Source organism: Somniosus microcephalus, chromosome 12 (genome assembly GCF_052327205.1).
Source record: "Somniosus microcephalus isolate GS21.2 chromosome 12, FLI_Smic_1.0, whole genome shotgun sequence".
Lineage (NCBI taxonomy): Eukaryota > Metazoa > Chordata > Chondrichthyes > Squaliformes > Somniosidae > Somniosus > Somniosus microcephalus.
This window is the reverse complement of record NC_140998.1, coordinates 198934759-198952370: the sequence shown is the minus strand read 5'-3', so window position 1 is coordinate 198952370 and position 17612 is coordinate 198934759. Positions and strand designations below refer to the sequence as shown.

Below are 17612 nucleotides of genomic sequence, written 5' to 3'. Positions count from 1 at the left end.
TCGTCCCCCACTCATCGAAACGTCCCATCAACCGTCCCATCCGTCCAACCGTTCCATCAACCGTCCCGTCCAACCGTCCCGTCCATCCAACCGTCCCGTCCATCCAACCGTCCCGTCCAACCGTCCCGTTCAACCGTCCCGTCCGTCCAACTGTCCCGTCCGTCCAACCGTCCCGTCCGTCCAACCGTCCCGTCCCGTCCAACCGTCCCGTCCGTCCAACCGTCCCGTCCGTCCAACCGTCCCGTCCGTCCAACCGTCCCGTCCGTCCAACAGTCCCGTCCGTCCAACCGTCCCGTCCGTCCAACCGTCCCGTCCGTCCAACCGTCCCGTCCGTCCAACCGTCCCTTCCGTCCAACCGTCCCGTCCGTCCAACCGTCCCGTCCGTCCAACCGTCCCGTCCGTCCAACCGTCCCGTCCGTCCAACCGTCCCATCCAACCGTCCCGTCCATCCAACCGTCCCTTCCGTCCAACCGTCCCATCCAACAGTCCCGTCCGTCCAACCGTCCCATCCGTCCAACCGTCCCATCCAACCGTCCCGTCCATCCAACCGTCCCTTCCGTCCAACCGTCCCGTCCGTCCAACCGTCCCGTCCGTTAAACCGTCCCATCCAACCGTCCCTTCCGTCCAACCGTCCCGTCCGTCCAACTGTCCCGTCCATCCAACCGTCCCGTCCGTCCAACCGTCCCGTCTTTCCAGCCGTCCCATCCGTCCAACCGTCCCTTCCATCCAACCGTCCCGTCCGTCCAACCGTCCCGTCTTTCCAGCCGTCCCGTCCGTCCAACCGTCCCGTCCGTCCAACCGTCCCATCCGTCCAACCATCCCATCCAGTCCAACCATCCCGTCCATCCAACCGTCTCGTCCGTCCAACAGTCCCGTCCGTCCAACCGTCCCGTCCCGTCCGTCCAACCGTCCCATCCAACCATCCCGTCCCATCCAACCGTCCCGTCCGTCCAACCGTCCCGTCCAACCGTCCCGTTCCGTCCGTCCAACCGTCCCGTCCCGTCCGTCCAACCGTCCCGTCCCGTCCGTCCAACCGTCCCGTCCCATCCAACCGTCCCGTCCGTCCAACTGTCCCGTCCGTCCAACCGTCCCATCCGTCCAACTGTCCCGTCCCATCCAACCGTCCCGTCCGTCCAACCGTCCCGTCCGTCCAACAGTCCCGTCCGTCCAACAGTCCCGTCCGTCCAACAGTCCCGTCCGTCCAACCGTCCCGTCCGTCCAACAGTCCCGTCCGTCCAACCGTCCCAACCGTCCCGTCCGTCCAACCGTCCCGTCCAACCATCCCGGCCCGTCCGTCCAACCGTCCCATCCAACCGTCCCGTCCATCCAACCGTCCCGTCCGTCCAACCGTCCCGTCCGTCCAACCGTCCCGTCCGTCCAACCGTCCCGTCCGTCCAACCGTCCCGTCCGTCCAACCGTCCCGTCCGTCCAACCGTCCCGTCCGTCCAACCGTCCCGTCCGTCCAACCGTCCCGTCCGTCCAACCGTCCCGTCCGTCCAACCGTCCCGTCCATCCAACCGTCCCGTCCATCCAACCGTCCCATCCAACCAACCGTCCCATCCAACCGTCCCGTCCCATCCAACCGTCCCATCCGTCCAACCGTCCCGTCCCATCCAACCGTCCCATCTGTCCAACCGTCCCATCCAGTCCAACCATCCCGTCCATCCAACCGTCTCGTCCGTCCAACAGTCCCGTCCGTCCAACCGTCCCGTCCCGTCCGTCCAACCGTCCCATCCAACCATCCCGTCCCATCCAACCGTCCCGTCCGTCCAACCGTCCCGTCCAACCGTCCCGTCCCGTCCGTCCAACCGTCCCGTCCCATCCAACCGTCCCGTCCGTCCAACCGTCCCGTCCGTCCAACCGTCCCGTCCGTCCAACCGTCCCGTCCGTCCAACTGTCCCGTCCCGTCCAACCGTCCCGTCCGTCCAACCGTCCCGTCCGTCCAACCGTCCCGTCCGTCCAACCGTCCCTTCCGTCCAACCGTTCCGTCCGTCCAACAGTCCCGTCCGTCCAACCGTCCCGTCCGTCCAACCGTCCCGTCCGTCCAACCGTCCTGTCCGTCCAACAGTCCCGTCCGTCCAACCGTCCCAACCGTCCCGTCCGTCCAACCGTCCCGTCCAACCATCCCGTCCCGTCCATCCAACCGTCCCATCCAACCGTCCCGTCCGTCCAACCGTCCCGTCCGTCCGCCCCATCCGTCCCGTCCGTCCAACCGTCCCGTCCGTCCAACCGTCCCGTCCGTCCAACCGTCCCGTCCGTCCAACCGTCCATCCAACCGTCCCGTCCGTCCAACCGTCCATCCAACCGTCCCGTCCGTCCAACCGTCCCATCCCGTCCAACCGTCCCGTCCGTCCAACCGTCCCGTCCGTCCAACCGTCCCGTCCGTCCAACCGTCCCATCCCGTCCAACCGTCCCGTCCGTCCAACAGTCCCGTCCGTCCAACAGTCCCGTCCGTCCAACAGTCCCATCCGTCCAACCGTCCCGTCCATCCAACCATCCCGTCCGTCCAACCGTCCCGTCCGTCCAACCGTCCTGTCCCATCCAACCGTCCCGTCCGTCCAACCGTCCCGTCCGTCCAACTGTCCCGTCCGTCCCGTCCATCCAACCGTCCCGTCCGTCCAACCGTCCCGTCCCGTCCAATCGTCCCATCCAACCGTCCTGTCCGTCCAACCGTCCCATCCGTCCAACCATCCCGTCCGTCCAACCGTCCCATCCGTCCAACCGTCCCATCCGTCCAACCGTCCCGTCCAACCGTCCCATCCAACCGTCCCGTCCGTCCAACCGTCCCGTCCGTCCAACCGTCCCGTCCCGTCCAACCGTCCCATCCAACCGTCCCGTCCGTCCAACCGTCCCGTCCGTCCAAACGTCCCATCCAACCGTCCCATCCATCCAACCAGCCCATCCATCCAACCAGCCCATCCATCCAACCAGCCCGTCCATCCAACCAGCCCATCCATCCAACCGTCCCATCCATCCAACCAGCCCGTCCATCCGACCAGCCCATCCATCCAACCGTCCCATCCATCCAACCAGCCCATCCATCCGACCAGCCCATCCATCCGACCAGCCCGTCCATCCGACCAGCCCATCCATCCAACCAGCCCATCCATCCAACCGTCCCATCCATCCAACCAGCCCATCCATCCAACCAGCCCATCCATCTAACCAGTCCATCCATCCAACCAGCCCATCCATCCAACCGTCCCATCCATCCAACCAGCCCGTCCATCCGACCAGCCCATCCATCCAACCAGCCCATCCATCCAACCAGCCCATCCATCCCACCAGCCCATCCATCCCACCAGCCCATCCATCCAACCAGCCCGTCCATCCAACCAGCCCGTCCATCCAACCGTCCCGTCCATCCAACCGTCCCGTCCATCCAACCGTCCCGTCCATCCAACCGTCCCGTCCATCCAACCGTCCCGTCCATCCAACCGTCCCGTCCATCCAACCGTCCCGTCCATCCAACCGTCCCGTCCATCCAACCGTCCCGTCCATCCAACCGTCCCGTCCATCCAACCGTCCCGTCCATCCAACCGTCCCGTCCATCCAACCGTCCCGTCCATCCAACCGTCCCGTCCATCCAACCGTCCCGTCCATCCAACCGTCCCGTCCATCCAACCGTCCCATCCGCCCAACCGTCCCGTCCGTCCAACCGCACCATCCATCCAACCGTCCCATCCATCCAACCGTCCCATCTATCCAACCGTCCCATCCATCCAACCAGCCCATCCATCCAACCAGCCCATCCATCCAACCAGCCCATCCATCCAACCGTCCCGTCCATCCAACCAGCCCGTCCATCCGACCAGCCCATCCATCCAACCGTCCCATCCATCCAACCAGCCCATCCATCCAACCAGCCCATCCATCTAACCAGCCCATCCATCTAACCAGCCCATCCATCCAACCAGCCCGTCCATCCGACCAGCCCATCCATCCAACCAGCCCATCCATCCAACCGTCCCATCCATCCAACCGTCCCATCCATCCAACCAGCCCATCCATCCAACCAGCCCATCCATCCAACCGTCCCATCCATCCAACCGTCCCATCCATCCAACCAGCCCATCCATCCAACCAGCCCATCCATCCAACCAGTCCATCCATCCAACCAGCCCGTCCATCCAACCAGCCCATCCATCCAACCAGCCCATCCATCCAACCATCCCATCCATCCAACCAGCCCATCCATCCAACCAGCCCATCCATCCAACCGTCCCATCCATCCGACCAGCCCATCCATCCAACCAGCCCATCCATCCAACCGTCCCATCCATCCAACCGTCCCGTCCATCCAACCGTCCCGTCCATCCAACCGTCCCGTCCATCCAACCGTCCCGTCCATCCAACCGTCCCGTCCATCCAACCGTCCCGTCCATCCAACCGTCCCGTCCATCCAACCGTCCCGTCCATCCAACCGTCCCGTCCATCCAACCGTCCCGTCCATCCAACCGTCCCGTCCATCCAACCGTCCCGTCCATCCAACCGTCCCGTCCATCCAACCGTCCCGTCCATCCAACCGTCCCGTCCATCCAACCGTCCCGTCCATCCAACCGTCCCATCCGCCCAACCGTCCCGTCCGACCAACTGCACCATCCATCCAACCGTCCCATCCATCCAACCGTCCCATCCATCCAACCGTCCCATCCATCCAACCAGCCCATCCATCCAACCGTCCCATCCATCCAACCGTCCCATCCATCCAACCGTCCCATCCATCCAACCAGCCCATCCATCCAACCAGCCCATCCATCCAACCAGCCCATCCATCCAACCGTCCCATCCATCCAACCAGCCCATCCACCCAACCAGCCCATCCATCTAACCAGTCCCGTCCAAACGTCCCATCCAACCATCCCGTCCGTCCAACCGTCCCGTCCATCCAACCGTCCCGTCCATCCAACCGTCCCGTCCATCCAACCGTCCCGTCCATCCAACCGTCCCGTCCATCCAACCGTCCCGTCCATCCAACCGTCCCGTCCATCCAACCGTCCCGTCCATCCAACCGTCCCGTCCATCCAACCGTCCCGTCCATCCAACCGTCCCGTCCATCCAACCGTCCCGTCCATCCAACCGTCCCGTCCATCCAACCGTCCCGTCCATCCAACCGTCCCGTCCATCCAACCGTCCCGTCCATCCAACCGTCCCGTCCATCCAACCGTCCCGTCCATCCAACCGTCCCGTCCATCCAACCGTCCCGTCCATCCAACCGTCCCGTCCATCCAACCGTCCCGTCCATCCAACCGTCCCGTCCATCCAACCGTCCCGTCCATCCAACCGTCCCGTCCATCCAACCGTCCCATCCGCCCAACCGTCCCGTCCATCCAACTGCACCATCCGTCCAACCGTCCCGTCCGTCCAACCGTCCCGTCCGTCCAACCGTCGCGTCCGTCCAACCGTCCTGTCAGTCCAACCGTCCCGTCAGTCGAACTGTCCCATCCATCCAACTGCACCATCCGTCCAACCGTCCCGTCCGTCCAACCGCACCATCCGTCCAACCGTCGCGTCCGTCCAACCGTCCTGTCAGTCCAACCGTCCCGTCAGTCGAACTGTCCCATCCATCCAACTGCACCGTCCGTCCAACTGCACTGTCTGTCCAACCGTCCTGCCCGTCCAACCGTCCCGCCCATCCAACCACCCCATCCATCCAACCGCCCCATCCATCCAACTGTCCCGTCCATCGAACCGTCCCATCCATCCAACCGTCCCATCCATCCAACCGTCCCATCCATCTAAACCAGCCCATCCACTTTTCCCATTACATCCAATCAGCCCATCACATCATATCCAACTGGTCCATCTAGTTAACCATTCCATTTAACCATCCCATCAAACTGTTCCCTCCAACCGTCCCATCCCATCCAACATTCCATCCATCCCTGTGTGATTCATCCAACCAGCCATTCCAGCCAATCATTTTCTTTCCTGCCTTCTACCTGGCTTTGTCTGCCGCTCTCCATCGCCCAGCCCGCTCCTCACCCTCTGACATCGCCTTGACCTTGTTGACCTTTGCTCCGTGCAGGGTCTCACCCACGCCAAGGCGGCAGAGTTCCTGGAACGCGATGGCCCCAACGCCCTGACCCCTCCCCCCACCACCCCGGAGTGGATCAAGTTCTGCCGCCAGCTGTTCGGGGGCTTCTCCATCCTGCTGTGGATCGGCGCCGTCCTCTGCTTCCTGGCGTACGGCATCCAGGCTGCGACAGAAGATAATCCTGCAGGGGACAACGTGAGTAGAGTATGAACATAAGAACATAGAAACATAGAAGATAGGAGCAGGAGTAGGCCATTCGGCCCTTCAACCCTGCTCCGCCATTCAATGAGATCATGGCTGATCATCCAAACCCTAGCACCCGGTCCCTGCACCGACAGCCATCCCACCCAAGCCGTAACCCCGTAACCCCACGTATTTAATCCCCCCTAACACTAAGGGCCAATTTTTATCATGGCCAATCAACCTAACCCGCACATCTTTGGACTGTGGGAGGAAACCGGAGCACCCGGAGAAAACCCACGCAAACACGGGGAGAATGTGCAAACTCCACACAGACAGTCACCTGAGGCCGGATTTGAACCCGGGTCCCTGGCGCTGTGAGGCAACAGTGCTAACCACTATGCCACCGTGCATAAGAAATAGGAGCAGGAGTAGGCCATACGGCCCCTCGGGCCTGCTCCGCCATTCAATAGGATCATGGCTGATCCAAATCTAGACTCACGTCCACTTCCCTGCCCTCTCCCCGTAACCCCTAATTCCCTTATCTGCTAGGAAACTGTCTATCTCCGTTTAAAATCTATTTAATGTTGCAGCTTCCACAGCTCTCTGGGGTAGCAAATTCCATAGATTTACTACCCTCTGAGTGAAGAAGTTTCTCCTCATCTCAGTTTTGAAAGGGCAGCCCCTTATTCTAAGATTATGCCCCCTAGTTCTAGTCTCACCCATCAGTGGAAACATCCTCCCCGCATCCACCCGATCAAGCCCCCTCACAATCTTATATGTTTCGATAAGATCGCCTCTCATTCTTCTGAATTCCAATGAGTAGAGGCCCAACCTACTCAACCTTTCCTCATACGTCAACCCCCTCATAGAGTCATAGAGTCATAGAGTTATACAGCACGGATAGAGGCCCTTCGGCCCACCGTGTCTGCGCCGGCCATCAAGCCCTGTCTGATCTAATCCCATATTCCAGCATTTGGTCCGTAGCCTTGTATGCTATGGCATTTCAAGTGCTCATCCAAATGCTTCTTAAATGTTGTGAGGGTTCCTGCCTCTACCACCTTTCAGGCAGTGAGTTCCAGACTCCAACCACCCTCTGGGTGAAAAAGTTCTTCCTCAAATCCCCTCTAAACCTCCCGCCCTTTACCTTGAATCTATGCCCCCTAGTTATTGACCCCTCTACTAAGGGAAAAAGCTCCTCAGCATCCATCCTATCTATGCCCCTCATAATTTTGTACACCTCAATCATGTCCCCCCTCAGCCTCCGGAATCTCCGGAATCAACCAAGTGAACCTTCTCTGAACCACCTCGAGAGCAAGTATATCTTTTCTTAAATATGGAAACCAAAACTGCACGCAGTATTCCAGGTGTGGCCTCACCAATACCCTGTATAACTGCAGCAAGACTTCCCTGTTTTTATACTCCATCCCCCTCGCAATAAAAGCCAAGATTCCATTGGCCTTCCTGATCACCTGCTGCACCTGTATACTAACGTTTTGTGTTTCATGCACCAGGACCCCCAGATCCCTGTCTGCGTCCGTGAGACCGGGGCTGAAAGAGTTCAATTACATGGACGGGCTGCACAGACTATCCTTGTAGTCTCTTGAGTATCGGTGATCTAATCGAGGTGTTTAAGATGATTAAAGGAGTTGATAGGGTAGAGAGAGAGAAACTATTTCCTCTGGTGGGGGGGGGGATTCAGAACAAGGGGGCAGAACCTTAAAATTAGAGCCAGGCCGTTCAGGGGTGATGTCAGGAAGCACTTCTTCACACAAAGGGTGGTGGAAATCTGGAACTCTCTCCCCCTAAAAGTTGTTGAGGCTGGGGCCCAATTGAAAATTTCAAAACTAAGATTGATGGATTTTTGTTAGGCAAGAGTATTAATGGTTACGGAACCGAGGCGGGTAAATGGGGTTAAGATGTAGATCAGCCATGATCTAATTATAACAGGCCGCAGGGGCTGAATGGCTCCCTCCCATTCCGATGGATGGTGGGTTAACTCTGGTCCTATTGGGCTGGTCTAACTCTGGTCCTAACGGGCTGGTATAACTCTGGTCCTAACGGGGGTGCGCCCTGGGCTGGTCTAACTCTGGTCTTAATGGGGGTGTGCCCTGGGCTGGTGTAACTCTGGTCCTAACGGGCTGGTATAACTCTGGTCCTAACGGGCTGGTCTAACTCTGGTCCTAACGGGCTGGTATAACTCTGGTCCTAACGGGGGTGCGCCCTGGGCTGGTCTAACTCTGGTCTTAATGGGGGTGTGCCCTGGGCTGGTGTAACTCTGGTCTTAATGGGGGTGTGCCCTAGGCTGGTGTAACTCTGGTCCTAACGGGCTGGTATAACTCTGGTCCTAACGGGCTGGTATAACTCTGGTCCTAACAGGCTGGTCTAACTCTGGTCCTAACGGGGGGGGTGCCCTGGGCTGGTCTAACTCCAGTTCCAATGGGGGTGTGCCCTGGGCTGGTCTAACTCTGTTCCTAATGGGGGTGCGCCCTGGGCTGGTCTAACTCTGGTCCTAACCGGGGGGTGCCCTGGGCTGGTCTAACTCCAGTTCCAATGGGGGTGTGCCCTGGGCTGGTCTAACTCTGGTCCTAATGGGAGCTCGCCCTGGGCTGGTCTAACTCTGGTCCTAACCGGGGGGTGCCCTGGGCTGGTCTAACTCCAGTTCCAATGGGGGTGTGCCCTGGGCTGGTCTAACTCCAGTTCCAATGGGGGTGTGCCCTGGGCTGGTCTAACTTTGGTCCTAATGGAGTTGCGCCCTGGGCTGGTCTAACTCTGGTCCTAACCGGGGGGGGTGCCCTGGGCTGGTCTAACTCTAGTTCCAATGGGGGTGTGCCCTGGGCTGGTCTAACTCCAGTTCCAATGGGGGTGTGCCCTGGGCTGGTCTAACTCTGTTCCTAATGGAGGTGCGCCCTGGGCTGGTCTAACTCTGGTCCTAACTGGAGGGTGCCCTGGGCTGGTCTAACTCTGGTCCTAACTGGGGGGTGCCCTGGGCTGGTCTAACTCCAGTTCCAATGGGGGTGTGCCCTGGGCTGGTCTAACTTTGGTCCTAATGGAGGTGTGCCCTGGGCTGGTCTAACTCTGGTCCTAATGGGGGTCTGCCCTGGGCTGGTCTAACTCCGATTCTAACGGGGGTGCACCCTGGGCTAGTCTAACTCTGGTCCTAATGGGGGTGCACCCTGGGCTGGTCTAACTCTGTTCCTAATGGGGGTGTGCCCTGGGTTGGTCTAACTCTGGTCCTAATGGGGGTGTACCCTGGGCTGGTCTAACTCTGGTCCTAATGGGGGTGTGCCCTGGGCTAGTCTAACACTGGTCCTAATGGGGGTGCGCCCTGGGCTGGTCTAACTCTGGTCTTAATCGGGGGGGGGGGAGTGCACCCTGGGCTGGTCTAACTCTGGTCCAACTCTGGTCCTAATGGGGGTGCGCCCTGGGCTGGTCTAACTCTGGTTCCAATGGGGGTGCGCCCTGGGCTGGTCTAACTCTGATTCCAATGGGGGTGCGCCCTGGGCTGGTCTAACTCCGATTCTAACGGGGGTGTGCCCTGGGCTGGTCTAACTCCAGTTCCAATGGGGGTGCGCCCTTGACTAGTCTAACTCTGGTCCTAATGGGGGTGTGCCCTGGGCTGGTCTAACTCTGGTTCCAATGGGGGTGTGCCCTGGGCTGGTCTAACTCCGGTTCTAACGAGGGTATGGTTCCTCTCCCCGTGCAGCTGTATCTGGGCATCGTGCTGTCGGCTGTAGTGATCATCACCGGATGCTTCTCGTACTACCAAGAGGCAAAGAGCTCAAAGATTATGGAGTCCTTTAAGAACATGGTGCCTCAGGTAAGCAGGACATTGCTTCTAATGCAACACAGGGACCGAGGCCAGGCTAGACTAGGCCAGGCCACGCATGACTAAACAGGTCAGGGGACTGGGGTAAACATGGACAATTGACCAACACCACTCGTGAGGAGAATAATCCCCACCCTCCCGCCCCACAGGGCTCCAGCTGCTTTAGTGTTAGAAATAGCCAAGGGACTACAGACTGGGACAGGGTGAGAAACCGGTTGAGGACGTGGGACCGGTACAGGGCGTGGGACCGGTACAGGGCGAGGGACCGGTACAGGGCGAGGGACCGGTACAGGACGTGGGACCGGTACAGGGCGTGGGACCAGTACAGGGCGAGGGACCGGTACAGGGCGAGGGACCGGTACAGGGCGTGGGACCGGTACAGGGCGTGGGACCGGTACAGGGCGTGGGACCGGTACAGAGCGAGGGACCGGTACAGGGCATGGGACCAGTACAGGGTGAGGGACCGGTACTGGGTGTGGTGAATCTCTGCCAATTATTGTGCCTCTTGGCCTACCTGTTTGCAGCAAGCCATGGTGATCCGGGAAGGCGAGAAGACGCAGATTAATGCGGAGGAAGTTGTTGCCGGAGACCTGGTTGAGGTAAAAGGCGGTGACAGAATCCCAGCCGACCTCAGGATCATCTCTGCTCACGGCTGCAAGGTATGCTGGGATATGTACGCGGCCAAGGTCTGGTTTCCTGTGAATCACTATTCCATGATGGACGTATTCTTGTTACTCAATTGATGCTCTCGATGTCACTCTCTCCCCCCTCTCGCTCCTTTGTTTTCTCTTCATTTTCTTTCCTTACGTAAAATCGACTTTCTTTTTTCTGTTTCATCCTCATCTCTCTCTCTTCCACTTTGTCTCTCTCCCTGTATCTTATTGCGACACTCTCTCTGTCTCTTCCTCTCTGTCTACCCCTTGTCAATCCCTCTCTCTCTCTCTTTGTCCCTCTTCCTGCTTCCCTCCATCTCCCTTTCTTTCCCATTACCCTCTTTCGCTTCCACGTATTTCCTGCTCTGTCTTTCCTCCATCTTCCCCTCATCTCTCTACCCGTCTCTCCTCCCTCGTCTTCTCCCCATCTTCCCCCTTGTCTCTGTCTCTCCCGCTCACCCTTTTATCTCCCCCATCCACCTTTTTCCCTTGAATCTCTCTCTCCACCCCTTCTCTGTCTCGCCCCATCTCTCTTGCATTCTTCCTCTCTCCCCTCGTCTCTCGTCCCCTCATCCTCCTCTCTCAATGCCTTCCCATTTCCCCCTCACCCCCTCCCAATCTTCTCTCTCCCCATCTGTCTCTCACCCTCTCTCCTTATTCCCGTTCTCGCTCTCCCTCTCCCTCCTTTTTCTCTTCCCCTTTCCCCTCTGCCTGCGACAGGTTGATAATTCCTCACTGACCGGTGAGTCAGAGCCCCAGACCCGTTCCCCAGACTGCACAAACGACAACCCGCTGGAGACCAGGAATATCGCGTTCTTCTCAACTAACTGTGTGGAAGGTGCGTAGTAAGCCTGCCCGGTGTTGGCGCAGTGTGCCCGGTGTTGGTGCAGTGTGAGTGTGCACGGTGTTGGTGCAGTGAGTGTGTGCACGGTGTTGGTGCAGTGTGAGTGTGCACGGTGTTGGTGCAGTGTGAGTGTGCCTGGTGTTGGCACAGTGTGCCCGGTGTTGGCACAATGTGAGCGTGCCCGGTGTTGGCGCAGTGTGCCCGGTGTTGGCACAGTGTGAGCATGCCCAGTGTTGGCGCAGTGTACCCGGTGTTGGCACAGTATGAGCATGCCCAGTGTTGGCGCAGTGTACCCGGTTTTGGCGCAGTGTGAGCATGCCCAGTGTTGGCGCAGTGTGCCCGGTGTTGGCGCAGTGTACCCGGTTTTGGCACAGTGTGAGCATGCCCAGTGTTGGCGCAGTGTACCCGGTTTTGGCGCAGTGTGAGCATGCCCAGTGTTGGCACAGTGTTCCCGGTGTTGTTGCAATGTGACCATGCTGACACCCAATGCTCTGCGTTAATCCTAGGCACTGCCCGCGGGATTGTGATTTTCACGGGTGACCGGACGGTGATGGGCCGCATCGCCACGTTGGCCTCCGGGTTGGACACAGGCAAGACGCCCATCGCCAAGGAGATCGAGCACTTCATTCACATCATCACCGGGGTGGCGGTCTTCCTGGGAGTCTCCTTCTTCGTCCTCTCCATCATCCTGGGCTACAGCTGGCTGGAGGCCGTGATCTTCCTCATCGGGATCATCGTCGCCAATGTACCCGAGGGCCTGCTGGCCACTGTGACGGTGAGTGTCCGCCCGCCCGTGCCTGCGGCTGGGCCAGCGGGAGCTGTCACAGAAGCTGGGAGCCTGGGGCATCTGCGAGCCCTGCTGGGGTGGTGGTGGGGCATTGCTTACATAGAAACATAGAAATATAGAAGATAGGAGCAGGAGTAGGCCATTCGGCCCCTCGAGCCTGTTCCGCCATTCCATGCGATCATGGCTGATCATCCAAACTCAGTACCCTGTCCCTGCTTTCTCCCCATATCCCCTGATCCCTTTAGCCTTAAGAAATATATCCAACTCCTTCTTGAATATATTTAATGAATTGGCCTCAACTGCCTTCTGTGGTAGAGAATTCCACAGGTTCACCACTCTCTGGGTGAAGAAATTCCTCCTCATCTCTGTCCTAAATGGCTTACCCCTTATCCTTAGACTGTGACCCCTGGTTCTGGACTCCCCCGCCATCGGGAACATCCTTCCTGCATCTAGCCCGTCTAGTCCTGTTAGAATTTTATAAGTTTCAATGAGATCCCCTCTCATTCTTCTAAACTCCAGCGAATATAAGCCCAATCGATCCAATCTCTCCTCATACGTCATTCCTGCCATCCCAGGTATCAGTCTGGTGAATCTTCGCTGCACTCCCTCCATGGCAAGAAGATCCTTCCTCAGATAAGGCAACCAAAACTGCACACAATACTCAAGGTGTGGTCTCACCAAGGCCCTGTACAACTGCAGCAAGACATCCTTGTTCCTATACTCGAACCCTCTCGCTACGAAGGCCAACATACCATTTGCCTTCTTAACCGCCTGCTGCACCTGCATGCTTACCTTCAGCGACTGGTGCACAAGGACACCCAGGTCTCGCTGCACTTCCCCTTCTCCCAATCTATTGCCGTTCAGATAATAATCTGCCTTCCTGTTTTTGCCACCAAAGTGGATAACCTCGCATTTATCCACATTATATTGCATCTGCCATGCCTCTGCCCAATCACCCAACCTGTCCAAATCATACTGTAGTTTCTCGGCATCCTCCTCACAGCACACACGCCCACCCAGCTTTGTGTCGTCTGGAAAGTTGGAGATATTACATCTAGTTCCCTCGTCTAGATTATTAATATATATTGTGAATAGCTGGGGTCCAAGGACCGATCCCTGCGGTACCCCACTAGTCACTGCCTGCCACTCGGAAAAAGACCCGTTTATTCCAACACTTTGCTTCCTGTCTGCCAACCAGTTCTCTATCCAAGTCAGTACCTTGCCCCCAGTCCCAAGGTGACCAAAACAGCACACAATACTCAAGCTGCTTCCGAGCTCCCGCTCCGCTAAACTCCGGCCCTTACTCCGCAGGTTTGTCTGACCCTGACCGCCAAGCGCATGGCCCGCAAGAACTGCCTGGTGAAGAACCTGGAAGCTGTGGAGACCCTGGGCTCCACCTCAACCATCTGCTCCGACAAAACTGGCACTTTGACCCAGAACCGCATGACCGTCGCACACATGTGGTTTGACAATCAGATCCACGAGGCCGACACCACAGAAGATCAATCCGGTAAAGTAACTGTCGCCCGCTTCGCCACCCCGCCCTCTCCGGCCCCGCCAGCCTGTGCGTGGGCCGGGGGAACGCGCCCGCTGGAGTGCGAGGCCAGCTGGGGGTGGCTTTTCCTCTCTGGCGCTCTCTCTCTCTCCCTGTCCTCCCAGCCCTGACTCTATCCTCCTCTGTCTGCCACAGGTGCTTCCTTCGACAAGAGTTCCATCACTTGGGCCTCGCTGTCTCGCATCGCCGCCCTGTGCAACCGAGCCACCTTCAAACCAGGCCAAGACACCATCCCCATACTCAAGGTAGGTGCGAGGGAGCGTAGCCGCATCACAAGTGGGCAGCAGCCTACAAAACCGGATGTGCGGGACGTTCCCCAGGTGTGCGGGACGTTCCCCAGGTGTGCGGAACGTTCCCCGGGTGTGCGGGACGTTCCCCGGGTGTGCGGGACGTTCCCCGGGTGTGCGGGACATTCCCCGCGTGTGCGGGACATTCCCCGCGTGTGCGGGACATTCCCCGGGTGAGTTACACATTCCCCGGGTGAGTTGCACATTCCCCGGGTGAGTTACACATTCCCCAGGTGAGTTACACATTCCCCGGGTGAGTTGCACATTCCCCGGGTGAGTTACACATTCCCCGGGTGAGTTACACATTCCCCGGGTGAGTTGCACATTCCCCGGGTGAGTTACACATTCCCCAGGTGAGTTACACATTCCCCGGGTGAGTTGCACATTCCCCGGGTGAGTTACACATTCCCCGGGTGAGTTACACATTCCCCGGGTGAGTTACACATTCCCCGGGTGAGTTGCACATTCCCCGGGTGAGTTACACATTCCCCAGGTGAGTTACACATTCCCCGGGTGAGTTACACGTTCCCCGGGTGAGTTACACATTCCCCGGGTGAGTTACACATTCCCCGGGTGAGTTACACATTCCCCGGGTGAGTTACACATTCCCCGGGTGAGTTGCACATTCCCCGGGTGAGTTGCACATTCCCCGGGTGAGTTGCACATTCCCCGGGTGAGTTGCACATTCCCCGGGTGAGTTGCACATTCCCCAGGTGAGTTGCACATTCCCCAGGTGAGTTACACATTCCCCGGGTGAGTTACACATTCCCCGGGTGAGTTGCACATTCCCCGGGTGAGTTGCACATTCCCCAGGTGAGTTACACATTCACCGGGTGAGTTACACATTCCCCGGGTGAGTTACACGTTCCCCGAGTGAGTTGCACATTCCCCGGGTGAGTTACACATTCCCCGGGTGAGTTACACATTCCCCGGGTGAGTTACACATTCCCCGGGTGAGTTACACATTCCCCGGGTGAGTTACACATTCACCAGGTGAATTACAGGTTCCCCGGGTGAGTTACACATTCCCCGGGTGAGTTACACATTCCCCGGGTGAGTTACACATTCCCCGGGTGAGTTGCACATTCACCAGGTGAATTACAGGTTCCCCGGGTGAGTTACACATTCCCCGGGTGAGTTACACATTCCCCGGGTGAGTTGCACATTCACTGGGTGAATTACAGGTTCCCCGGGTGTGTGGGACGTTCCCCGGGTGAGTTACACATTCCCCGGGTGAGTTGCACGTTCCCTGGGTGAGTTACAGGTTCCCCGGTGTGTGGGACGTTCCCCGGGTGAGTTACACATTCCCCGGGTGTGTGGGACGTTCCCCAGGTGAGTTACACATTCCCCGGGTGAGTTACACGTTCCCCGGGTGAGTTACACGTTCCCCGGGTGAGTTACACGTTCCCCGGGTGTGTGGGACGTTCCCCGGGTGAGTTACACATTCCCCGGGTGTGTGGGACGTTCCCCAGGTGAGTTACACATTCCCCGGGTGAGTTACACGTTCCCCGGGTGAGTTACACGTTCCCCGGGTGAGTTACACATTCCCCGGGTGTGTGGGACGTTCCCCAGGTGAGTTACACATTCCCCGGGTGAGTTACACGTTCCCCGGGTGAGTTACACGTTCCCCGGGTGAGTTACACATTCCCCGGGTGTGTGGGACGTTCCCCGGGTGAGTTACACGTTCCCCGGGTGAGTTACACGTTCCCCGGGTGAGTTACACATTCCCCGGGTGAGTTACACGTTCCCCGGGTGTGTGGGACGTTCCCCGGGTGTGCGGGACGTTCCCCGGGTGAGTTACACGTTCCCCGGGTGAGTTACACGTTCCCCGGGTGAGTTGCACGTTCCCCGGGTGAGTTACACGTTCCCCGGGTGAGTTACACGTTCCCCGGGTGTGTGGGACGTTCCCCGGGTGTGCGGGACATTCCCCGGGTGTGCGGGACGTTTCCCGGGTGTGCGGGACGTTCCCCGGGTGAGTTACACGTTCCCCGGGTGAGTTACACGTTCCCCGGGTGTGTGGGATGTTCCCCGGGTGTGCGGGACATTCCCCGGGTGTGCGGGACATTCCCCGGGTGTGCGGGACGTTCCCCGGGTGTGCGGGACATTCCCCGGGTGTGTGGGACGTTCCCCGGGTGTGCGGGACGTTTCCCAGGTGAGTTGCACATTCCCCGGGTGAATTACACGTTCCCCGGGTGAGTTACACGTTCCCCGGGTGAATTACACGTTCCCCGGGTGAGTTACACGTTCCCTGGGTGTGCGGGACATTCCCCGGGTGAGTTACACGTTCCCCGGGTGTGCGGGACGTTTCCCGGGTGAGTTACACATTCCCCGGTGTGCGGGACATTCCCCGGGTGAGTTACACATTCCCCGGTGTGCGGGACATTCCCCGGGTGAGTTACACGTTCCCCGGGTGTGTGGGACGTTCCCCGGGTGAGTTACACGTTCCCCGGGTGAGTTACAGGTTCCCCGGGTGTGTTACACGTTACCCGGGCGTGTGGGACCTTCCCGGGTGAGTTACACGTTCCCCGGGTGAGTTTCATGTTCCCCGGGCGTGCGGGACATTCCCCGGGTGAGTTACACGTTCCCCGGGTGAGTTACACATTCCCCGGTGGAGTTACATGTTCCCCGTTCTGTGTAACTGCATTGTTTATTCAGCACCGTAAGGTGACTGACTGCGCGACTCTGCGCGGTTGCTGCACTTGTTGGAGAGTGTGACGGGTTTGCCTGTCCCCGACAGATGGGGGTGGGTGTAAAGCAGGTGTGCCTTGACCTTCTATTGCCTGAACTCTGCTTCCTCTCCCGTGCAGCGAGACGTGGCTGGTGATGCCTCCGAGTCGGCCCTCCTCAAATGTATCGAGCTGTCCTCCGGCTCAGTCAAAGTGACTAGGGATAAGAATAAGAAAATCAATGAGATTCCATTTAACTCCACGAACAAGTACCAGGTGAGCTCATTGCACCAACCAGGTCACTTAGCAATACACTGTGTCTGTGTCTGTGTGTGTACCTGCCCTGGGAGTGTGTGATGGGACAGTGTAGAGGGAGCTTTACTCTGTATCTAACCCGCGCTGTACCTGCCCTGGGAGTGTGTGATGGGGACAGTGTAGAGGGAGCTTTACTCTGCATCTAACCCGTGCTGTACCTGCCCTGGGAGTGTTTGATGGGACAGTGTAGAGGGAGCTTTACTCTGTATCTAACCCGTGCTGTACCTGCCCTGGGAGTGTTTGATGGGACAGTGTAGAGGGAGCTTTACTCTGTATCTAACCCGTGCTGTACCTGCCCTGGGAGTGTTTGACGGGACAGTGTAGAGGGAGCTTTACTCTGTATCTAACCTATGCTGTACCTGCCCTGGGAGTGTTTGATGGGACAGTGTAGAGGGAGCTTTACTCTGTATCTAACCCGTGCTGTACCTGCCCTGGGAGTGTTTGACGGGACAGTGTAGA

General features: G+C 58.7%; 1 protein-coding gene across 1 annotated transcript in view; it reads left to right on the top strand.

Annotated features, from left to right (window-relative positions):
- atp1a3b (ATPase Na+/K+ transporting subunit alpha 3b) overlaps window positions 1-17612 on the top strand; it is a 131955-nt gene that overhangs the window by 69762 nt on the left and 44581 nt on the right. Inside the window, exons 3-10 of the mRNA XM_086003905.1 lie at window positions 6029-6232; window positions 9924-10037; window positions 10571-10705; window positions 11420-11537; window positions 12050-12318; window positions 13642-13840; window positions 14021-14130; window positions 16980-17114. Of these exons, the coding sequence (XP_085860031.1) occupies window positions 6029-6232; window positions 9924-10037; window positions 10571-10705; window positions 11420-11537; window positions 12050-12318; window positions 13642-13840; window positions 14021-14130; window positions 16980-17114 (1284 nt within the window). The remainder of the gene's footprint in view (window positions 1-6028; window positions 6233-9923; window positions 10038-10570; window positions 10706-11419; window positions 11538-12049; window positions 12319-13641; window positions 13841-14020; window positions 14131-16979; window positions 17115-17612) is intronic.